Here is a 25,233-nt window from a genome sequence, read left to right as displayed (position 1 = left end):
ACAGCAGATTAAGATGTTATGTTAAAGATAACAGGCTATACTTAAAATGTTGAGGAGAAGAAGCCACTTTCACACAAGACATTTTCAAACTGCTGTAACTTTGTTAATTTGATACCAAATTTCCATTTGCTCATTCACATTCCAGCTGAGAACTGTCTGTTTGACTGGATAATACCTTTAAGGCCATGGTATGAATGTGCCTTTTAAATCATTTTCAACACGTAAATATCAGCACTGACCTTAATTAAATGAGCATTCCTCTTTTGTAAAACCATGTCTATTAGTGGCACATTTGATGTCTTCCTTCCACTGCTTCTGGTATTAATTGTAAATGTACGATGAGCTATATGTTGAGGAAAAATATTAGACTTTATGTTTGCCATATGATTGTCGCTGTCTTAATTTGATCCAACTGGGTCACCTAAAGTAATATTTCATGTGATCAAAATGCATAAGTGTATACTATGTATGTAAAAGAATCAGCAATAAAGCGAGTTCTTTAACTTGAATATGATTTGTTTATACCAAGATAAATGAAGCCAGAGGATGAAAGATAGAGGCCTGTTGAGCTCAGTGGTTTTTGGGGATAAAGATTGCTTTCTCCTCCACATACCTCCCTCAGTGTGCCTTCCTGCTACATTGTGTTCCCTTGCAGTCAGCCCTGCTGGCCCAGCGTCAAACTGCTGTACTGCTCTGGAATATTCACCAGCTCTCTCGGACCGGGCCAGCTGCATTACTTGCTAATATTAACAGTTGAGTCACTGAGCCTGGAGGAGGGGTGGAGGGAGTACAGGGAGTGTTCTGGAAACATGGTTGCAACTATATAAGCAATGGGCCTGAGTCAGTCCAGGCATTACTACAAGAAGAACCACAAAGAGGCAAAAGATCAAGACTCAAGGGGAACTACTCCAGGAGACTCTGCTGAGATCCTTCAACATCTTTGAACAGAGATTTTCACTGAAAGTAAGTTATTGATAATCTGATTGTTTTTAAATAAATGAATTTCTGTTTTTATATATTTATAATGGTGTTGGAGCATCCTCAGACATTATTTTAATCCACTGAAAGATAACATTGAAATTTACCATTAGGCTACTAATGCACCATTTATGTCTCATATCATGTCATTATTAATGATGGTAGGAAATTAATTTTATAGTACATCACAGAAACTGCTGTATTTGAGTACTTTATAATAGAAAAGGTGTTAAAATTACATTAAGCTTGTGGTTTAGGACATTTTCAAAATGAAAAAATGTCTAATTTAGGAAATACATTAATCAGAGGAATAAATGTAACCATTTATTATCATTATTATTTATTTCAGTAGTGGAGCAATTAGTTTGAACAGTCTACTAAAGTACTGTGCTTCAATACAAATTTGAAGTACTTTATATTCTATATTCCCTTAAACTTTTACTCTACTTAATCTCAGTGGCAAATATTGGACTTTTTACTCAACTGTTGCTTTATGTGTTGAGATAATTCTCCTACATCTTAAGATAAATAAACTGATCTTTGATTATCTGGAAAATGCATTGTCACAAAACTGAACAGGCTGATGAGCTCATAAAGCATTTACTTTTTATAGATACTACATGGTTCTCGCAGGACAGCGGTGCCACAAACATTGTAAGATATTGTGTTAAAATTTTACTTTGTCAAAAGTGCAAGTCACCCATACAAATATAAATTAATTATATAAGTAAAAGTTTTAGTAGTGTCTGATATTAAATGTACTTAAGAATCAAAAGTAATTTTCTGGCAATAAATGCAGTTAAATATTACAGATCTATAGGCCTATGTATATACTGTATATGGTGGGCGGACTTATTATTATTTAGCTGGCATTATTCTGAGTTTCAGAAATAGTACCTCAAAGAATTGCACTAAGTACAGTACTTGAGTAAATGTACTTAGTTACACTCCATCAGTGGCTGCTAACATATAAAATGTGATGCTTCACTGTATTCAAACTATCAGAAAGTATATAAAGTAGTTCTCCAGCAGTCAAATGCAACATACACATGAATGTAGGAGTAATATTAATTCGAAAACATTATTCTATATTGTAAAACACTGACAGGGACAACTTGACTGCATTACAAGTACTTTTGATTTTCATACTTGAAGTAAATTTTGCTGCTAATACTTACATACTTTACCTTGAGTAAGGGTGTGAATGCAGGACATTACTTGGAAAGGAGTATTTTCACAGTGTGGGTTTGGAAGTTTGACTTAAGGAAATAATATGAATACTCCTTCATCACTGCGGTCCGCTCAGCAGAGCAGAATTAAAAAAAGTTTCTCAGTCAGTGTTTCCTTAGTTTGGTACAGAACTGGACCGCTAACATATGTCTTTGTCTGATGCAAAAGTGAGAGATGGCACAACAAACAGTTGATCAGTACTGTGGGTATCAGTGATCTGGTAATTTTGAATGCTTTCAGAAGAATAATAAAACCTTATGTTTCTCTTTTTTTTTCTAGGAACTCTACAGCAACAATCAAGATGTCCTCAGCCAAGGGAGTATCTATTGGCATTGATCTGGGCACCACCTATTCTTGTGTCGGGGTCTTCCAGCATGGCAAAGTGGAGATCATTGCCAATGATCAGGGCAACAGGACCACTCCCAGCTATGTGGCCTTTACTGACACAGAGAGGCTCATTGGAGATGCTGCCAAGAACCAGGTTGCCATGAACCCCAGCAACACAGTCTTTGACGCTAAACGACTCATCGGGAGAAAGTTCAACGACTCCACTGTCCAGTCCGACATGAAACTCTGGCCTTTCAAGGTGATCAGTGATAACGGAAAGCCCAAAGTCCAGGTGGAGTATAAAGGGGAGAACAAGGCCTTCTACCCTGAGGAAATCTCCTCCATGGTCCTGGTAAAAATGAGGGAGATCTCTGAAGCCTATCTGGGACAGAAGGTGTCAAATGCAGTTATCACAGTTCCAGCTTATTTCAACGACTCACAGAGACAGGCCACCAAAGACGCCGGAGTGATCGCTGGACTGAATGTGCTGAGGATCATAAACGAGCCCACAGCAGCAGCCATCGCCTACGGCCTGGATAAAGGCAAAAGAGGAGAACGTAACGTGCTCATCTTTGATCTGGGTGGAGGCACCTTTGACGTGTCCATCCTGACCATCGAGGACGGCATCTTTGAGGTGAAATCCACCGCAGGAGACACACACCTTGGCGGGGAGGACTTTGACAACCGGATGGTCAACCACTTTGTAGAGGAGTTTAAAAGAAAACACAAGAAGGACATCAGCCAAAACAAGAGAGCAGTGAGGAGGCTGCGCACAGCTTGTGAGCGAGCGAAGAGGACCCTGTCATCCAGCACCCAGGCTAGCATTGAGATCGACTCTCTGTTTGAGGGCATCGACTTCTACACCTCCATCACAAGGGCGCGCTTTGAGGAGCTCAACTCGGAGCTCTTCAGGGGAACGCTGGAACCGGTTGAGAAGGCCCTGCAAGACGCCAAGCTGGATAAGTCCAAGATCCATGAAGTCGTCCTGGTCGGTGGCTCCACGAGAATTCCCAAAATCCAGAAGCTCTTGCAGGACTTTTTTAACGGCAGAGAACTGAACAAGAGCATCAACCCAGATGAGGCGGTGGCCTACGGTGCAGCGGTCCAGGCTGCTATCCTCATGGGTGACACTTCAGAGAACGTCCAAGATCTATTGCTGCTGGACGTGGCTCCCTTGTCTCTGGGCATTGAGACTGCAGGAGGAGTCATGACGCCTCTAATCAAACGAAACACCACCATCCCCAGCAAGCAGACCCAGATCTTCTCCACGTATTCAGACAACCAGCCAGGTGTGCTGATTCAGGTGTTTGAGGGGGAGAGGGCCATGACCAAGGACAACAACCTCCTGGGCAAGTTTGAGCTCACAGGTATCCCTCCTGCTCCCAGAGGTGTACCACAGGTGGAGGTAACTTTCGACATCGACGCCAACGGCATCCTGAATGTGTCCGCCGTCGATAAAAGCACCGGCAAAGAAAACAAAATCACCATCACCAATGACAAGGGCCGACTGAGCAAAGAGGAGATAGAGCGGATGGTGCAGGACTCTGAAAAGTACAAGGCTGAGGACGACGTGCAGAGGGAGAAGGTCGCAGCGAAGAACTCACTGGAGTCGTACGCCTACCACATGAAGAGCAGCGTCGAGGACGAGAACATGAAAGGAAAGATCAGCGAGGAGGACAAAAAGATGGTCGTTGACAAGTGCAAAGAGACGATCTCCTGGCTGGAGAACAACCAGCTGGCAGAGAAAGACGAGTACGAGCATCAGCAGAAGGAACTGGAGAAAGTGTGCAAGCCGATTGTGACAAAGTTGTACCAGGGAGCAGCACCGTCAGGAAGCTGCGGCAGCCAGGCAGGAGGCAGCGCTAAGGGCCCTACTATTGAGGAAGTGGACTAAAACTATGAGCGTCAGCATTTTGTTTAGAGGAACACTTTATCACTGTTGTTTGGTACCAACAATGATGTAATTTAACTACATGGCTTAATAAAATATTTTAAAAACTAAAACTCTTATTGATTTGTTCTTTTTATTCTTACAAGGACCAAATACATATTCGGTATAACACATTCACTCTGCAGAATTATTTCATCTACTGGTTCCACAAAGTTTGCTTTAAGTGATGTTCCTCCAGCCTCCGGGAATAATTTACAACAGATGTTAATGCTTGACACTCTTGTGACTGATGGGCAGAAAATACGTGAAGGGAACCAAAATATGTTTTTAGGAATGATGCTTGTTTGGTGATGTTATGCTAGTAAGAGGTACTGTAGCCTGAAGCCTCAAACAGAAATGAAGAGCAGCTCACTTCATTTTAACTTCACACCCCAGATTTCTTTCACTTTCAAACTTGTTTTTTCTAAGAAAGCAGTCCACTGGTCTAACATTGCACTACCATAACACTGTTGGATTCACTGTGGACAGTTTTAAAAAATGATCAAAATCAACACAGAACCAGAGATATCAGCATTTTACTCCACATGTTCTTCTTCCTGTCAAAAGCTACATTTTCCACAATGCAACTTAGCCACTGAGTGACATCACTGGAGGAAATGTATCAGATTACATGCAGTTTCCTCTGGAGCCACAAAAGGCTTTATACTACTTTTCCTCATGTGCAGTAGCACTCCCCAAGACTTGTAAACACACTGTAACGTGTAAAAATTGGTGGAGTTACCCTTTAAACTTTTTTAACTTTGACCTAACACAGAGATCGTAACTGCAACCTCTATGTTTGTTTTAGTTTTTGCACAGAATTCTTGTCAAAATCTCGATGTTTTTTAAAATATCAAACTGAATTTTGGGGACTTTTGTGTAAAAAAATATTAAGAATTTAAGATTATTTCATTTTGTTGTGATGCAGCCTTTAAAATAAGGGACCATCATCTGTTAAAAGCATCATCGTAGCTAGAAAGGTGTGTTTACCTAAGCAAATACCAAAAATATCTAATTGTTTTTACCTTTAAACTTGTTGAGGGGGAAATTAAAGAGAATTAAGAGTTCAGGAGGTTAAACATGTTGTTCACTTAGAGATCCACTAGGTGGCAATCTTAGTTTGTGAAAGCAACACATGGGGTTTGTAAACACACTGGAGGACTCAGAGCTACCTGTTGGATCACACTTTGTGTAACAATAATAATCTTGTGCTACTCTCGGAAATGACAGTAAAATCACATCTGGATCTTTCAGTTGATCTACTGAGGTCCAGACAAGCATTGATCCTGATGTAGAGAGTGATGAAATGACCTCATTAAAGATGTTGCACAGCTGTATTTTCATGTGATATAGCTGTTTCTGTGTGAGCAGCTACAGTAGGCTACAACCTCCACATTTTCACACGCAGGAGCGGACATATAATAAACACCTGTACAACCTGGCGCAATCTCACGCAACACCCATGGGAGCTGCGAAATGAGCTGCTGCTTGTGCTGCTGATCCTCTACATGACTCATGCTATGAAGCTTGTGTGTGCGGGTCAGCATGGCGACCCAGACCTGAACGCGTCAAAACATTTCAGCCGACAGAAAACGTCAACCTGAGGGATGATGAAAACGTCTCCCTCACGCACACACACTCCACGAGCCCGTCCTCTAGGTCTGATTAGAGGGAGTGGTTCAGTAATGCGCCAACCTCCGCCAGCAGCCAAAGAGTTAAATCTGCCGAGCCTGTTGTTGAGCGCACCATCCAACCGGGCTGTGTCGCTAAGGGAAGGAGACTTGAGGAGAAGCAACAGATCTCCCTCAGCTGGAAAACAACCGCACATCTGGCTGAGGAGCTGAGGAGGGACATCTGGATCGTTGTCAGGCTGCCTCTTCTCGTGTGGAGAAGGGAAAAGTTGTCAGGGGTAGTTGTGTTTTTTTGTTGTTGCAGAATTTGGATGAGATTTGTGGAAAAGTGTCTCATCCTGTCGGTCCGTACCGCCGCGCGTAATTAGCCATCTATGTTTCTTTTTAATCGGCTACAACCTTGTGGTTACTGCTTGTAAATGAGTGCAACATCTGGAAGCATCATCGTTGTGCTTTCTTGAGACGGAGCACCTGCGTTTTGCCACGGAGCCAGCCTGAGTTCAGTAACAGGTGGTTTCTCACTTTGCCTCATATTTCTGGATAAATGAGACACACAGGTCTTCAGAAGACTTGAGGTCTGAAATGAGGGCGCACTTTGCGTTGATTTTCTGATTGTCTCTTTGCGAGTGGACACCAGTTTGTAAGGAAGAAGGACCCTGCCTTTCAATGATAAGCTCGGTGTGTGTTTCGTCGTACCGAGGGCGCAAGTCGGGCAACAAACCGCCGTCTAAATCATGTCTGAAGGAGGAGATGTCCAGAGGGGAAGACTCGGACAAAATCATCATCAACGTGGGAGGCACTCGACATGAAACCTACAAGAGCACCCTGAGGACCCTGCCGGGGACGCGCCTGGCCTGGCTGGCCGACCCGGCGGACTCGCAGGTCAGCTCGGACTCGGACGCTGCGCCCCCGAGCGCCTCCGAGTTCTTCTTCGACAGACACCCGGGCATCTTCGCCTACGTGCTCAACTACTACCGGACCGGCAAGCTGCACTGCCCGGCCGACGTGTGCGGGCCGCTCTTCGAGGAGGAGCTGGCGTTTTGGGGGATCGACGAGACCGACGTGGAGCCGTGCTGCTGGATGACCTACCGGCAGCACCGGGACGCGGAGGAGGCTCTGGATATATTTGAACCGCCCGACCCGGACGACACCGACGACGAGAGGGAGATATCGAGACGGTTCGGCATCGAGGACTGTCCCGACAGGTCGAGGGGCTGCTGCGAAGTTTGGCAGCCGAAGGTCTGGGCCCTGTTTGACGACCCGTACTCGTCCAGAGCAGCCAGGGTGAGTTCACCACGTGTTTCCTCTCCGCTGTGCGCTTTAACGGGCAGTTCATCCGTCAGGGTGACACCACGAAGCCTGCGAGTCATTTTCCATCCAGGAAAAAAGGCGCACACGTTGTCCTAATCAACAGGTGTCCCCTCGAGGTTCAGCCAATCAGGCTGCAGCAGAGATGTACCGAGTGGATGTGAGATATCTACACTTGTATTTACAGAGGGGTTGTTATTATTTAGCCCTATATCATGTCACAACACTGTGAAGAGAATGCTCATTGCAATAAAGTGACGTCTTCAAATTGCTTCCAAAAGTCCCCAAAACCCAAAGACTCTTCATTTACTATCATAAATGACAGAGAGGGGGAGAAAATCCTTAAATTTAAGAAGCTGGAAGCAGCAGTGTTTGACATTTTGGCATGAAAAATGATTAAAATGATTAATCGATTGTTGAAATAGTTGGCGATTCATCTTCTTTCAATCGATTAATCTACTAATCTTTGCAGCTCTGCACAGAGCCGACGGCTGTATGTGTAAAAAATAACGAAAATCAGTTGGAGATTAACCCTTTTTCTTCAGTTTTAGTTTGTATCTGTCATCGTCTGAAGGGTCAGATTCTCCTGTATGCCTTACAAAAATAACACAGGGCACAAAAACACAAGAAATTCACACTCAGAGTTTTAATATTGACAATATTGATAATAAGGTAATGATACAAACTCAGAATTTTTTTCCATAAATGAATAAATAAGCTGTTCTCAGAGGAAATTAAGGTCCCCAGAACACTGTTTGAAGCTTGAAAGGTGACAGGGTCCGCCACATATAGACAAAGTACAACAGTGTGAAATTGTGTCGTCCTTTAAGGTCACTTTGTTTGTTCAGTTCATTCAGTCATGAAAACAAAGAGAGTTTATTTAGATTGTTTAGGCATAGAAAATCAGTCAATGAAGATTTTTCTCTTCTGATTAAAAAATGTATTCACCAAAACTACAAGTGCACCTTTAATCAAGCCAACGATCTGCCAGTCAAGTGTTCAGATTTCAGTTTTGTCCTCAGTGGCTTTAAATGTTCTTGTTTTATTGTTTGGCAGTAAAATAAGCTGCAGAAAACTTCTTTCAGTCAGTGTTGCAATATCCTGGCATCACCACCATCCATGTGGCCATGTGGCTGACTGTTAAGGTCAAGTACACACATGGATTTCTTTGAGTTTGAAACTATTCTCAAAAGTTTTTGGCAGCTTCAGTTGAGTCTCGATGAGATTTTTTTATTTAGGATATGTCTGCTTTCTGGCCACAGTTCATATGCTCCTGTCTGTTTCATTGACTGTGTTTCCAGAAACAGACATAAACTCGCCCACACATCAAGCATGAACATCCTAAAAAGATGGGCACAGTGAACATCCTCTATATTGTACATCACTGTGGTTGTGTTTTAAACAACACTTAAGAGGAAAATCTTACAAAAAAACAAACATGTGCTCATTTGTTTGAGTTGGTTACTGTCGTAAAAGCAGGTAGTCAGGAGCTTTCTGCCACTAAAAACTATTTTCATTCTGTGAAAACATCATTTCTAGGATATGAAGAATGAGAAAAGTCAAACTGTGGCAACCGTTTGTGGAAAGTGTCCTTTTACTGCAACGATTAGTCAATTAATCAATCAGTCTATCGGAAGCTAATCGTCTGTGTACTGTTTCCAGCCTCTTAAATGAGGTGATTTGCTCCTTCTGTTTGTTATTTGTGATAGTAAACGAAGAGTCTTTGCGTTTTGGACTGTGCGTAGGACAAAAGAAGCATTTTGAAGATGTCGCTGTAGGAAATTGTGACGAGCTTTTTTCACAATTTATTGACATTTTATAGACTAAAACATCAACTGATTTATCGTTGGAAATAATCGGCACATTAGTCGATAATGAAAATAAGCATCAGTTCCAGCCCTGTAAGCCAGTTCTTAAAGAAATTGTTTGATTATCCGTGATCTCAACCTCATCTAACACCTGCGGGACGACCTGGAACACCGACTGTGAGCCAGGTCCGACCTCAGCGATGCTCTTCATGCTGAATGGGAGCAGCAGAAAACCATCTCATAATAGTGGAGGCTGTCACAGCATCGTATTAATGCCCACAGGTTTGGAATAAGATGTGCAGCAGTCACATCTGGGTGGACTGTTCAGATCTCCCACTAACATTGGTTGGGATTTCACAGAGCAAGTATCGGAACTAAAGATTATTTTCATTATTGATTCATCTGCTGATTATTTTTACAATTCATTGATTAATCGTTTTAGTCTATAAAATGTCAAAGCATTGTGAAAAAAATGCTCATTACAATAAAGCGACGTCTTCAAATTGATTCTTTTGTGCAACTTTAACGATTTAACTTTTTTTTTTTAACTTTTATTAATGATCATAAATGATAAAGAGAAGCAGAAAATCCTGACATTTAAGAAGCTGGAAGCAGAAATGTTTGACATATTTGCATGAAAAATGATTAAAATGATTTATGGATTGTTAAAATAGTTGGTGATTAGTCGTCTTTTAATCGACTAATCGTTGCAGCTCGGCACAGAACCCACAGCCGTTTGTGTTAAAAAAATGATAATCATTTAGAAATCAACCAATTTTCCTTTCTCAGAATATATTTTTTTCTTCTTTCTTCACATAAACTTGTTTACAGACAGAAATCTACAGTATAGTTTCCTCATGTCACTTATGTTTGGGGTCAGTTAAAGGGACAGTTCACCCCAAAATCTAATATGCATATATATTATCCCTCTAACCTGTAGTGTTATTTATCCATTTAAATTGTTTTGGTGTGAGTTGCCAAGATTTGGAGATATCGACTGTAGAGATGTCCGCTTTCTCTTGAACATAATGGCACTCGACTTGTGATGCTTGAAGACAAAAATAAATTACTCAAGATAATCCGCAGACCTTGTTGTTAGCAGTTTAGAAAGTGTGCATCTACTCATGGACGAAATGCTAGCTAGCTTAGCTAACTAAACTAGCTAACATTACAACTCAGCCAAGTATGACACCATTAATGTTTACATCCTGAGCTGACGTGAGCACGAGCCTCTCGTCTTTGAGTAGATGCAAAGAAAATAGTTCCTACATGAAGCTGCCCACAACAAGGTCTGTGGATTATCTTGAAGAACCAGGTCATGATTTCTTGAGAGACAGTGCTGTTGAGTTTTTCAGATGTATTTGGAAAAACCCAGTCCCATCTAGTTCCATTATATTTGAGAGAAGGCAGGCATCTCCACGGTCGATATCTCCAAATCTCTGTAACTCACAGCAAAACAATCTAGATGGTTAAATACCACCATAAATATGAACTGTCCCTTTAAACTGAGTGAGCTGTCTCTCCACGTTAGGCCTCTTATGAACAACTTGGTCTAAAAACTCCAACATAAATCCAAATAGATGTGCGATATTTGGGGAGGGGTAGTAGAAACATGTTTAAGCATGATTCTTTAGCAAAACTCCAAAATATGCGACCGGTTCTGAATGATGTTTATGAGCAACTCTCATGAAATTAGCACAAGTCATGATGCGTCAAGCTTGAGCTGTCAACGTTAATGATAATTTGATTCATTTATTTAGCTAGCTTCTCCCTATGATGCAATTGAAGACCTGTGCTCTCTCCAGACACCTTGATGTTTCTTTCAGTCTTGTTAATAAGCTTTTTTTTCAGTTCTCACTTCAATATATGTTACGAAATTGTACCAACATGCTGAAAATAGAGGAAAATGCTGTTTCATGGCGAAAATACAGTGATGCTGAAGTGTTCCCACACATCCTGTTCAAGGTTTGCACTCACAGGTCCTCAAAACATGAGTGTTTGAAAGGCTGGAGTGTACATCCATATACAGGAAATCATACAGTATATCAGACAGAAGAACAGGCTCTACGTACACGCAGAGGCAAGAGAGAAAACATCTAATCAACGCTTGGAGTCTACATATCTCGTTTTCTCCTGATGAACAAGATACACTTCTGTTTGGTTCATCGATAAAATAAATGTTGCTGCGTTGTAAATTAAAATCAATTTGCTCTCATTTCATCCACAGGGGAAATGAGCCAGCTGTAAGCATTTAAAAGTATGCCATGCCTAATGGCTTAGCAACAACAGCAGCAGAGTGCTTAGTGAAGTTAACGTGAAAGTAAAGTATCGAGTGTCATTACAGCAGGAGTTGTCAGGCAGAGGGCCAGGGGCTTTCAACAAAAAGAAAAATACATTTAGTCCAGAAAGCGAGAGGCTGATGCTCGCTTTAATTTCTGTTTGCCTGTTTGTGAAGTTGAATGGTCTATTCAGAGACTCTCGCTGTGTTGCAGAAGTATGGTGCTCCTATTGCATGCCAGTCACTCTACAAGCAGTGTTTATTTTAGCTTCCCGTCCAGGTGGCATTTGCAGGCTGTCACTGTGGAACAACCGACATCTCTGAGTCACAGCTGCCATCTGAAGATGACCGCGCTTGTGCCTGCCACTTTATCAAGTCTCTCACTGCTGATTGTTTGTAAATTAATCATATATGGATCTTTCTGGAAGTAGGTTATAAAAAGTGAGTGAGGGCGGATAAATATTGACCTCTTTGTCCATTTCCTCTGCAGCCGATACATGTAAGCATGTTCCCTGTGTGCTCTGCTCTGAAAGCATGCAGACTAGAGTGCATTTTCGGGGACTCACGTTACCTTTATGGCCTTTTTATTCCAAAGCGCCTCCGAGCTCATCTCAGGTAATGTGATTCCTGAAAGCCGGAGGGAAGTTAATATGTCTATCATTTTGAGCCACATCCTCTGTCTGACTATCAACCCAGACTGAAGGTGCAGCTCTGTGAGAGACAGCACATGAAGACATGAGAAGATCACATGCAGCTGTAACATACAGCGCAGGCAGACGGCTCTTTACTCCAGTACGTTAGATCTGAAATGAAACAGTGACTGTGAGATTTAAGTTTTTTACTCTCAGCTTTAATTTGAGAGGTTTTACTGTCACATCAGATGAACTTTCCTTGTTGGTCCAGACTGAAACATCTTAATGTCTATGAGATGGATTGCCATTACATTTTTTAGGGTCATTCATGGTTCTCAGATAATGTATCCGACTGACTTTAATGATATTTGCAATGATAGAATGTAACTAAGTACATTTACTCAGAAGTACTGTACTTAAGTAAGATTTTCAGGTATTTGTACTTTTCCACCACATTTCGGTTGCAAATATTAACCCTAACCCTTTTTACTCCACTACATTTATTTGATAGCTTTAGTTACTAGTAAGGATGAAGATTGTAGCCAAAGTACCACATTTTTAAATTAAAGGAGCATTATGTAGTTTTTGGGAAGAAGTTTTAATCAGAAGAGAAAGATCTTCACTGACTTTTTTTAAATTTTTTTTTTATCCCTAAACAAACTAAATAAAGAAACTTTCTTTGTTTTCGTGACTGAATAAACTGAAAAAACAAACTGACCTTAAAGGACAACACAATTCATACTGTTTTACTTTGTTTATATGTGGTGGACCCTGCCACCTTTCTAGCTTCAAACAGTGTTCAATGCTGAAAATTGGATTCAATAATTGTCCAGATGGATAATCAGTCAACTCATAGTATACAGTATATACATACATACATGTTAACATACGTGTAATTTAACTGTACTTGTACTTTTGATACTTAAAGCGGAAACAGACAACATTTCAAATTCCTCCCTCCTTGTATTTCCCTGTGGTGTTACTGGTGGCGCAGCTGTTGCATAGACAGCATTAGCATCATGGCTACCGTTAGCAACCTGGCTACTGTCCAAACCAAAAAAACATCCGTAATAATCCCAATTTGACCTAGAAACCCCGATATCAGTGCTGTGAAAAGAGAGAGTTAAACACCCGGTTGTATTTGTCAGTAGGCAGGCTTTGTTACTTACTCATCTAATTGAAAGAATGCTGACTTTTTGTCTGTCTCTAGTCCTGGTAGTAACAGGAAACACATATCAGCGGGGGAACAGACTTTGACACAACAGCAGCGCTCTCCATTGAGTGAATGCTCGTCCATTCACGGTTTCTATCACTCTCCCTCTTCGCCTCCTCCATCAGCACGCTTCTTCTTCTTTTGCAGTGTAGAGTTTCCAGTTATTCCAGTTGTTCCTGGGGATAGTGACCGGGGGAAAACAATGCCTTTTCCTGTTTTGGTTGCGCAATGGCAGGCACGCTTCCTTTGTGCCAATATTCATCCTTCGTCAGCAAGTGGCAGATCAAATATCATAGTGAAAGTAAAGTTGATACAGAACCGATCAACAGACGTGCTGCAGCCATTTTCATATCTTTCTTGTTCAGGGGCCTTTTACCTTTAGTTCAGTCTTAACAAAGTGACATGCATGTTCCCATGGACTGAGGTCAGGTGAATGACTCTGCCGGTCAAATAACATTCCCGTCCAGGCCTTAAAACTGTCGTGGCTGCCTTGTCCTTAGAATCACTTACCTGCTGTGTCGTCCTTAATGTGGGGAACAAAGTTTTAAAATGTCAAGTTCTGCACTTCCACTTCCGTGAATACTTTCAACGTTAACCTCACAGTGACTGCTTCACTTTAAACCAAAATACTGGAGCGCAGAGCGGAAACAATAAAAGCATATAATTGCTGTAATAATAATAATAATAACACAAGACATGCTGTTATTTCAGTTGAAACACCTGCAGAGCTGCATGTCTCTGATGGAGCTCCAGGCTGAGCAATCTCAGTCTCGTTACATGTGACAATTAGACTCGACATTAACATTAAGCTCAGACCTGATAACTTTGTTCAATCTTCCCCAATGCGATATTTCATTAATTCTACGGCCCTGCTGCCTGTAATTAATCACCGCTGTGGTAATGAGCTGCAACTCGTTATCAGTGGTGAGCAATTAAAACCGCCTTTCCCACAGAAAGGAGCGACGTATTTTATCCCACATAGAGAAAGAAATCAATTTGTCTTTGTTGTGAGACCGAGGGATTAACTGAGGTGGGATTCTTGAGGTCTGAGTCTAAATTTCCAATAACCTATTTGGCAATATACCAATGCTGTTATTATTTATTGATTAATTGATTGATTGTTTGACATTTAAACATTCAGACATATTACCTGGATAAGAATCCATAGAATGCTTTTGTCCATTTATTGTCGAATTACAGATGTTTGTTTAAATTATTAGTTATGGATCAGATACCCAAGATATAACTGATGTTGATATTAATATCGATGGTAGGTCTAACCCTAAATATAATAAAATATTAGTCAGTATCCACCGATACGTTCCTCGTCGTGTTGCTGATCATGAAACTTATTCTCACATGTCACACTTTGTCTCAGTGTGACAACCCCCCGCTGATAAATAATAAAGGAGCGCTCCTCTGGGCGCGACACCTTTCTCTGCTGCTCTTTGAATGAAACACACGATTTGATATTTCACACCCCATCAAAGCTCCGCAGCCTTGTTAAGGAGACTCTTATAACACCGTATTCTCGGGGAAAGAGGGGTGTAATCCTGTGTGATTATGCCGGTTGTTTGTTCTGCTCAGTTTCTAAGCTGTTTGCTGAAAATAGATTGGCTGCGTTGCGGTGAGATCAGCGAACGCATCACGGAGTCTGCACACCGACTTTGCAGACTTTTCTCGTCGACTGAAAAAAAATCAATAATTACACATTACTGAAAACATCATCCTCCTTCAACATCAACCAGAGAGCAATCATGAGTGAGGTGGACTGTTGGTATTTGAGCTGCAATTTAACTGTCAATCGTCAATGTGATTCTCCCTTTTTAAAAGCCAATTTGGTTAGACGGTTGAAATGAATAATTTGCTACAGAGCATTCAACTGATTTAATTACTCAGTTTATTTATCAGGAAAAAGGATTGAATGGTGTTTTTTATCAGCTTGAAACCTCAGCAGGAGGGACAGAAAAAAGAAAAGCTGTTCCCTTTGTTTAAATTTTAATTTATTTGCAGATTCTGTGTGTATATTAAATATTTGTGGTCAATGTTTTTACAAGCCAACTGTCTGAAGAGAAATGAAAGGCTGTTGTTGATCAATACTAAATATTCACTGATAATGTTTCCACATATAAAGTCGCACTGATCTACTTTTTTCAATCCCGATCTGATTCTGATACTGAATATATCTACCATTACTGACACCAGAGCTCTTTTTTAGGCCTCTGCGTAGAGAGTAGCTGTGGTTGGAGGCTCGATGTTTTCAGGTTGTCTGTCCATGTGAAATGCCCGGAGGACATTTCTTCAAATTTGGCACAAATGTCTACCTGGACTCCAGGATGAGCTGATTAGATTGTGGTGGTCAAAGGTCAAAGATCACTGCGACCTCATAAAACACATTTTTGGCCAATACTCAACAATTCCCAGGATAATTATGACAAACATTTTACTCAAATGTCTTATAGGATAAAGTGATGAAGTGATGACATTTTATATCCAAAAGAGTCAGAGGTCAACTTCACTATGATGTCATACTGCACTGCAAAAAATGTTCACACCAAAGCTTGGGAGCAGCAACTTGACGTACAACCACAAGGCAGTAATTCTAGTTTCTTGAATATTATTGTGTGCATTAGTATAATGTGAGGTTACATGAGGATGAAGTACACCATGCAGCACCTGCTGTACTGCTGGTTTAATAAGCGTCAAGTACGAAACATATGTTGGAGAAATTGCAATGACAACTCTTTTAAGTAGTTTGGAAAATCTAACAAATTTAACAAATCAAGTGCACAGCAGCACTTTATCAACCAGTCCAACGGGGAATTGACAATCTGTCAGACTATGGAATCACTATCGGTACATGGATCGGTGACAGATCGGCCCCAGCTATATCTACATACTGACGTTTGACTTCATCAGGATAGAGTTTGCTTAGTTGTCCTGTAGATGGTTTTATTGTCATCTCAAGAGTGGAGCTTTGGTCACACCGTAACAAATGGCTATATATAGAGGGAGACTGTAACCCATCTCTGGTGTTGGATGTGGATGGCCTGATGTGTATTTTGTACCTGTTGGTCTGGAGAGTTCACTGCTGATCTTTTATGTTATAAGTGGTGGCTTATGGATTTGCGTCTTGTCCATGCTGCAGTTCACTGATCGATGATGAAGTTTGATTAAAGCTGAAAATAACTAAATGCCCTTCAATAGCAGGGAGTCTGAGGTATAACTGTGTCTTACATTATGTTGTCACATTATTGATAACAATATAGATCGTCCCTCCCACCATTTTTTTGCTTCTGGTTCCATGAATAGAGCCGATAGGTGGACATTAATCGTCCTCCGTCCTCACTTGTGCCGACTCTCAGACGTAAACCAGTGTGACACGAATTCTGAGAAAACCTCACAAGTGGCTGCTCTCCTGGGCTTTGCAGCTGTTGACTGCTCAGTGGGATCGTTGTTGTGGTTCTTGCGTATAGCGTGTCTGTTAGTAACAGAGCGTGATGCTGAACAGCTGGAGGTGATGGCTGTGATGGGACTCCCCAGCTGCTGCTCACCGATTCACAGCCTGCTGCCTGTCGCCCGTCCTGCCTCGCTCCCTCCCGCTCTGATTTTCCCAGCTGGGACCGAGCGACTGTCCCCTCGGGGGACCTATGCTCTGTCTGGACTCTGACACCTGATGACCTTGGATCGATGTCTTTTTGGCACCAGTGTTTGGCATTACTTATCCTTAAAGGCTTTACCATACTCTTCTTCTTTAGGAAGTTCAGATCCTTTAGTTAAAGCATCAATGTTCTTATTAACAATGGATCAAATGACATTGTGTAATGTTCAACTTGCCATTCATAGTGAGAAACTCACAGATTATTAATATCAATTTCAACCCAGTGAAATATTGAAGAAATGTAAGATATAGGATTTGTGTGCATGGGCACAAATGGTCCTTTTTTGTGATACTAAGCACGACTCTTTGTGTTCATGTATGAAAATCTTAAAGATGAAATAAAACAGCAATGATTGCTCTTTTGTCAGTATCTGAACTGATAGACATGTAACCAAAATCGTTATGACGTTAACCAGCAGCTTGAACAGAACTTGTCATTGTCATTAAACAATTTAAAAGTTGCGTCTATGTACATGAATCCTGCAATTATATTTTGTGCCAATCCCGTCAGCTCTACAGATCTTTATAACATTATATTATACACTTTACATTATACAACTGTCATAACTTTCATAGCGCTGTTTCAGTCATAAAGCAAACAATTCACCTGCTGAGCACCAAACCGGCTGACAGACAAAGTTAGAAACGAGTATTCAGCAGCTAAAGAGCCAGATATTTCCCTGAAGAGTTGTTGGAGAGCAAATATTGGAATTTTGTCCAACAGGTGGATGGAAACATATGCCCAAATCAATGCTGACTTAACTCTCTCTCTCTGCTGGATGTGTAAACAGACAGCTGTATTCTAACAGGTTGATTTTAGAGCTTTATAAGGTGATGATTTGTTAGTGTTGTGTTTATAGCACATTTCTGCTGACCCTGAATAGGCCAATAATTTCAGTTACCCTAGGTTTGACGAAAGGTGGTAATACCATAGTCTGCAAATACTCAATAAGTATAGACGTGTTATTGGAAAAAGGTACTTGAAGTGTTACATTTCACTTCAGTCAGCTTTTAATTGGTTCTCATGGTCTTCATCAGCAGATGTAGACAGTCATTGCCACTCACATCTCTGGTTTGACTATTTGAGTAGAACAAATGTGTTGGGTTTAACACAAAGGGACCCAAATGCAGACTCTGAGGCAGGCAGGTGAAAACTAAAAGCAAGCTTTCATGAAAACAGAAGTCCGAAAAAGGCAGACAACAAAACAGGAGTAATCCAAAAGCAAAAAACAAAACAAAATACAAACACGTAACACGAAGAGCCAGGAAGCAAATGCATTAAAACACGATGGGAAGACAGGACCAGGAAACATGGGAGCAAAACAGACGAACCAACGAAGAGAGAGGGGAAAACACTGGCTTCAATACTCGGGGGGGTGATTAACTAATGAGACACAGGTGAACACAGAAGAAGGGCAGATAAACAGACAATAGGAAGAAGTGGAAAGTAAAACATGACACACAAAGAGAGAACTACAAAATAAAACAGAAAGTATCTAAACCATGGCAGGATGAAGTGAATTGTAATTAGACTGAACTAGAAATTGTAATAATTGCCCCCAACGTCATAGAATAGAAATGCTGAAGGAAAGTTAATGTACCTCAAAACTGTACAAAAGTACAGTAAATACTTTAAGCTAATTTAAAATAGAACTTTGTTGAATTTACCATTACAGCAGCACAAGAAACTGACACTTAGAGGAAGTTACCAGACAATATAAGAAGAAAAGATAAACAGTATACAACATAAATAATGTTATATAGTGTTTGCATCATATTTCACACACAGCAAGACTGTAGAGGCTACAGTACATTTACATTCCCAGGAAATGAAAAATAAAAAGCTCCGTGTTAACAATCATCTGGCCTCATTATGATTCCTGTGTGTATAACATCAGCAGGCTCAGCAGACCAGCATGGAAACACTCTGTGGTGGCAAAGAGACATTATAGCAATCAGTCCGACACTGTGGCTGTGTTTAAAGTTTCCACTACTGTGCTGTAAACACGATATGATGTGGTCTCCTTTTGTGTCAGGCATTAAATAAACTCTACAGACACATTTAAATGCCACAAGATTGATTGAACATGACTTGGGGATGTGGATGCACGCACATATCAAAGATACAAACAGCCACAGAGACAAACACTTCACTACAAACCCAGGAAACCTTTGAGCAGTCGTGCGGCCACCTCCAGATGCATACACAAAGGTGTGAGGTCAAGCTGTGCCATGTTATTGTTAGAATTTGAGCTGGTTCATAAGCAGAGGAAATTGTCCTCGTGTGTGCCAGGACCTCCAGCACCTTCCCTGCAGAGGTGCCCCCGGCCGCAGATACCCAGCTCTGTTTAGTTCTGGGATAAACGTTTGGCATTTGAGTCAACCAAACGCTGTCAGAGCCTGTTGGGCTCATCGTGAGCATGTGATGATCTCTGGTGGCTGCTGGTTTGTGTGAATACTCAATACTCATACTGAAGCTCGGTGCAGGAGCCACTTCTTGTGTGTGTAGGTGCATGAGACTAATACAGAGATCTGATGATGAAACACGTGTATGCTGTAGCCAGCAAGGACTTGTATCAAAAATTAAGAAACGATCATTTCACATTTCTGTTATTTGTTTCCTAACCTGTAGTTTATTCACAACTGAGGGCAAGAAAGCCTCAGATGCAGCGAGCAAAGGTGGATGATTTAATATCCCACAGGGCTGTCATAAAATGAGATTTTCACTACATGATTATTGTGGCCGATAGAATTCACAATAATGATATTATCGCGATATCTACCGGAAGTAGAGTGTCATGCTCTTGTCTATTATCTCCTCTGACAGGATTTTGTGCAGCAGTAGCAGTCACACACTGGCAGTAAGGTTAGGGGCAGCTATAGCTAGCATCGTTTTCGTCCTTTAAATGTTTCATGGTGGGTGGCGACCAGCGCTAAGGAGCATTACTGCCACCTGCTATGACAATGCAAGAATGAAGTTGCTGGATTATTTACACAATGTTATCTTATGTGTATTTTTGATATGATATCAATATTTTATTTTTCAATATCAGGATTATCGTCATTATTGGTTTATCATGACACGCCTATTCCATAGGGCTAATTGTTGTTGTTAAAGTGTGTTGGAGTTTGTAAATGCTTGGCTTGTTAAGTCAATGAAAACAATTTGGCTTCATATTTATCAATAATAAAGGCTTTTGTTTAAACTGATGCTACTTTTTGCCCTGTTGTTGTGGTAACATGATTATAGAAGTACACATTAACATTTTTGTCTATCTTGCCTGCTTTTAAATTAATTTGCTTTCAGTGCTAAAATATATATATTTTTATTTATTGCCTTATCACCAGTCATCAATAGGTCTGGCAACTGAACCCTATTACTCCATAAAAAACAATCTAATTGTGTTTTTTAGAACTGATCAAAAACTATAATCTAAAGCTCATCGCATTCATACAGCTGTCAGTTTGTGCCACAGATTGCACAGAATGACACCTGTTGTAGAGGTCAGTGCACAGAATCTGGGGTCAAAGTTCAATTTAGTTCAACTTTTGCCACACAGCCTGGACGATAATATGCGTAGGGTGCACCACAATGGCAACCTTCCTGAGAGAGCTCTGCCTCTCTCCACATTGGCACTGAGTAGAGTGCATACCTCCGCCAAGACCCATACCAGCCAGCTAAATACCCCAGATCTTTTTCATTGAGATCCATGCATAATTCCCTGAGAATTTTAACAAAAATGCAGAAAAAATGCCCCATCTTGCAATGTTAAAGAAAGTGAGAAAAGATTTCTGGATTTGCGGAGGTAATAATTGCAAACTGGCACTTCTGGTGTGAACGCCCTGATAAGTGTTGTTTACTTATTGTTCTATTGGATATATCCAGATAATTTAGTTGTTTTCGACAGAACTTTCATGCCCTTGTTATTCATGCACTTGCATGGATTAATGATTGGTTTATTTCTGGCCACTAACGTGTTCCTGTAAGCTCCTTCTTTAACAACTCTTCCTCAGATGTGCACACTGGGCTCTGCTATTATTATTCAGGTCTATGAAGTGAAGGAGTGGGACTCAGAAGTCCAGAGAGGATTGATGAAAAACGGGGGTCATTTTTTATTAATTGACTTTGGAAATAGTCTTGCCCAGGTGCTTCAACAAAGGCTGAACTCTCTTGTTTGATGGAGAACACCTTAATTACCTGGCGCTGACTGTATATGGGGCTCTTTTGTCTGGGTAGCTCTCCAGTAGGAAATCATAGATGAGAGGACACAGCGAAAACATATTTTGCAACCTGGTGTGCGTTAGAGAAACTGTGAGTGCATGTAAACTAGTGCTTAAAGCTGCTGCAAGTGTTATTTTCTTATTAAAAATAGCCTGTACTCCAACAGTTACCACTGTTATAGAGTGTTTGGTCAGTAACCCACGTCTCTCCTCGCCCCGCTCATGCGGTAAAAGAGAAAAGAAATGTTATCCCTGTCCATTTAATCCAATCAGGACAGAGAACTCCATAAAGAGGCAGGCCTGTCTGCCAGGTGAACAGGCAGGAAGCAGGATCCTCCTATTCTGGTACCTGCCGTCAATGGCAGAACATGGAAAGCTACCAATTCCAGCGCTCCCGGTGACGGCTTATACTACCAAACAGGCCAAGTGATGAGAAACGCTTAAAGAAAAGAAAGGACTCGTGCACTTGTGGTGACGTGGAGAGGATCGAGGGAGGGGATTGCTAACTGCAAAATGGACAGGTTAGCTAAAAAACAAACGACAACGCTTACAGCAGCTTCAATACATTTGGTAAATAAAGGCTGTTAAATTCAGTGTTACTGAATACAAGAATATAATCAGATTCAATATAAAGATTCAAAGAGACATAATACATTTCAAAATGACAACTTATTTTTATTGAAATATACACAACACTGAGCACTGATATCTAATGAAGTACAATTTTGAGGCACTTAACTTTAGCACTTACATTTTCAGAAGGAAACATTTACTTTTTACACGACTACATAGCTATTGAGATTTTACGTGCAAAAATTGTGAATGTGCAATATATGATTTTTTGATTAAACTAGCCAACAGTAACTCGTCTGCTTTAACCAGCTACAACAATAAAATGCTGTTTACATGTTAATGATTTGGCAATAATAATCCAATAATATATATGCAGAACTCTTAATTGTACATTTCAGTAATTGTACTTCTACGTAAAGGTGCAATATGTAAGAATTTTAGTTGAAATCATTCGAAAAAAAATTAAAATTATCAACAGAATGTGAAGGAATAACAGTCACGACGTTATGACGTCTGTGTATGTCTGTACTGCTAGATGCACGGCTAACTGAGCTAACTAGCTAACGACAGCTACAGTTGGCAGCAGTTACCCTGGTGATATGCCTCCTATTTGTTTTGAATATGAATTTGACCAGGTGTCTGATTCTTACATATTGCACCTTTTAAGTCAAGCATCTGTTTATTTTATCCTTCTCAAATGTTGACTGAAGAGCCTAACAGAGGACAATAAACACATAATTTAGGTCGTGAAATGCAGAAAAATCCTTTTTCAGCCACTGTAATGATCTAAATTAATAACTTATCCACCCATGTGCTTAAGTTATTGTTAGTTTCTATGTAGTGTCTATACTGTTTGGCTTGTTGTGATTTACCCCATGACTTCACCATGGAACACACACACACACACACACACACACACACACACACACACACACACACACACACACACACACACACACACATGCACACACACTGTGCACTATAAGCCTTGGTGATGTGCAGGGAAACCATGTCCAACAGGGGGACCTCCAAGCTCCTCCTGGGACAGAGTTGAGGCTTCTTGTCCTGCTGCTCGTCTTCCCAGGGGATCCGACCTGAGAGCGCCTCAGAGCTCTGCAGGGACAAAGCTGAAGAAGGTTGTCACGGGAGAAAGCTGCACATTATCTGGGTGCACACATTGTATAAACAGACATGTATGCAGTGTCTGAGTGAGTTTTTGTTGTTTTGAATATGGGCTTCTGTTCTTCCGGCTCGCTAAACTCCATAAACTGTCCACTTTTGTGTCTTCCTCAATGAATAAGTGCTCCCATTGGACATTACAGGCTTAGTTTGTTTTTTCTAATCACTGTACACTATAAAGTTGAATGATATATGAGATGCCCTGCAGAGAGAAAATAGCTAAGTGCATAGAAGGCACAGGTACATATTTATCCAGCTGGAAGATTAGAAAGGGTTAGGGCATTATAATTTATCCCGGCTTTAGTAAACAATAAAGACAGCACGGGTATGAGTTAGCACACAATGTTAACACAAACACAGACAGGCATGGCCATTGTGCCAGGTCAGGTGAAAACAAGGCAGCCACATCATTCAATTTACCTCCCATTTGAATTGTAAAAGTGGTTCGACTCGCTCACCATTTTGGTTGAGTTTGTATTTATAAGACACATCATTTGCATTATATTGTATTGGATTTGTTTTGGAGCACTGAAACATGTCTAATAAACCTGACAACAGGACAGGTGACTGTAAGTCCTTCATGACTCAGGTCAGTCTGTCCTTCTTCTGAATCTATCCCTGCTTTGGCTCTGCTCGTCTGTTCACTCTCCTGCCTTTGTGGTTGGATTTTGGTTTGAGATCTTGCCTTCATGATATGTTTGAAACACAGGTCACACAGTAGCCCCATGGTTCCTTTAGTAAGTCAGTTCTCAGGCACTAGATGTGAGCGCCCCCTGCTGTCTGCGACTGAGAGACCTCATGTTAATAGAATCACGTCTTCTCTCAGCATGACCCCAGTCTCTGTGTTCATGGGAGTAATTGGTTTGAAATTGGTCTGTTTTCTCTGTCTGAAGGAGATTCAGAGGACTGTTCTCAAAGTGCTTTTTAAAATAATAATAATAATAATAATAATAATACAAAATATACCTTCACTCATTCATCTTCAAACTAGGCAGTGGACATCTTGACAATGAATTATTTCCACTCAGGTAATTCAGGTAATAGGATGTCATGAGGAGCCACAGGGGATGCAGAGGGAGAAAAAAGATTATGTTTGATGGGTTTTTTTAGGGGTTGCGTGGTGGGATCCACTTGGACTGCATGATTTGTATAAAATAATAATATATCATATATTTGGAACGGAGATAGGAATATCAGTCAAGGGTTCGGACCTCACTTTGGTCCGAACAACTATCATTGTTGTTACCATGAAATTTGGCTCAGTTGTCATTTCCCCCTCAGGGTGAATTGTTGTTACTTTGTTGGTCCTCTGATGTTTCATCTAGCGCCACCATCAGGTCAAACATTTAATCTGTTCATTACTTTGGCTTGCAAAGACCAGCCAAGTCTCATCGGCCTCAGCTGTACTTTGTATTTAGTGCCAATTAGCAAAATGCTAACAAACTGAACATCATCAATATTATACCTGCCTAACATCAGCTTCAGTGTTATCATAGTCATTGTGCACATGTCAGCATGCTGATGTTAGCATTTACCTCAAAGCAGCACTGTGTGTTCACACCAAACACAAAGCAAATTTTCACCTTACTGGTGTGAAGTTGATTGTCCAACCCTTTGTGTTTTTTCCCGTTTTTCACACAAGTGTTTATTCAAACAGACCGAATACTTTACTGTACATTAGCCGTGAGCTAGAGGGCAACATACAGCACACACTGTGCTTGAATTCAGTTGATCCTCCTGAATGAACTCAGGACTCGCCTACGACTTCGGTTCTTTTTGCCCTCTCTGTATGTTTCATAAAATAAAGTGCATTATCCCTGCCGCTCCAGTCAACAGATTAAATAAACACCCAACAATGGAGGTCACCTCCCAGATTACTGCTGCAGTCAGGCTGATAAACATGAGTGAAGATAAATCCCAGATGGTTAAAAGTAATCTCTGAGCTCTCCTCCCGCTCGTAAACTGTTCCTGATCAGAGAAGAATCCAATGCGACTGAAGGTGTTTATTCCTCCAGGAGGTCTAGCTCTGCATCTGACGAGTTGAACGAGAATTTGCTGAAAGTTAATTCGCACCTTTGATTGACTTCATATGTAATCTCAACACATGAAAATCAGTTTCTGCACACAGTCGATAGTTGGCGGTATCAGGGCTCATCTTTTTGCAGCACATCATTCTTTTACATGCTAAACTAACTTCACAGTGATCCATCACAACAAAATGACATCCTTCCTTTGATGTTGTCAAACTTTTTGTGTTATCGGAT

General features: G+C 40.9%; 2 protein-coding genes across 2 annotated transcripts in view; both read left to right on the top strand.

Annotated features, from left to right (window-relative positions):
* Positions 1–852: 852 nt before the first annotated feature.
* Positions 853–4,539, top strand: hspa1b (heat shock protein family A (Hsp70) member 1B). The gene is made up of 2 exons (XM_073470500.1): positions 853–963; positions 2,488–4,539. Exon 2 carries the CDS (start codon positions 2,510–2,512, stop codon positions 4,427–4,429), a length of 1,920 nt encoding a protein of 639 aa, XP_073326601.1. The 5' UTR covers positions 853–963; positions 2,488–2,509; the 3' UTR covers positions 4,430–4,539.
* Positions 4,540–6,672: 2,133 nt separating this feature from the next.
* The window catches only part of kcnc4 (potassium voltage-gated channel, Shaw-related subfamily, member 4), a 30,942-nt gene continuing 12,381 nt past the window's right edge, over positions 6,673–25,233 (top strand). The window contains exon 1 of the mRNA XM_073470390.1: positions 6,673–7,380. Within this exon, the coding sequence (XP_073326491.1) occupies positions 6,763–7,380 (618 nt within the window). The 5' untranslated portion in view covers positions 6,673–6,762. The remainder of the gene's footprint in view (positions 7,381–25,233) is intronic.

Source organism: Pagrus major, chromosome 7 (assembly GCF_040436345.1).
Source record: "Pagrus major chromosome 7, Pma_NU_1.0".
Taxonomy (NCBI): domain Eukaryota; kingdom Metazoa; phylum Chordata; class Actinopteri; order Spariformes; family Sparidae; genus Pagrus; species Pagrus major.
This window is presented reverse-complemented; position numbering and strand designations above follow the sequence as displayed.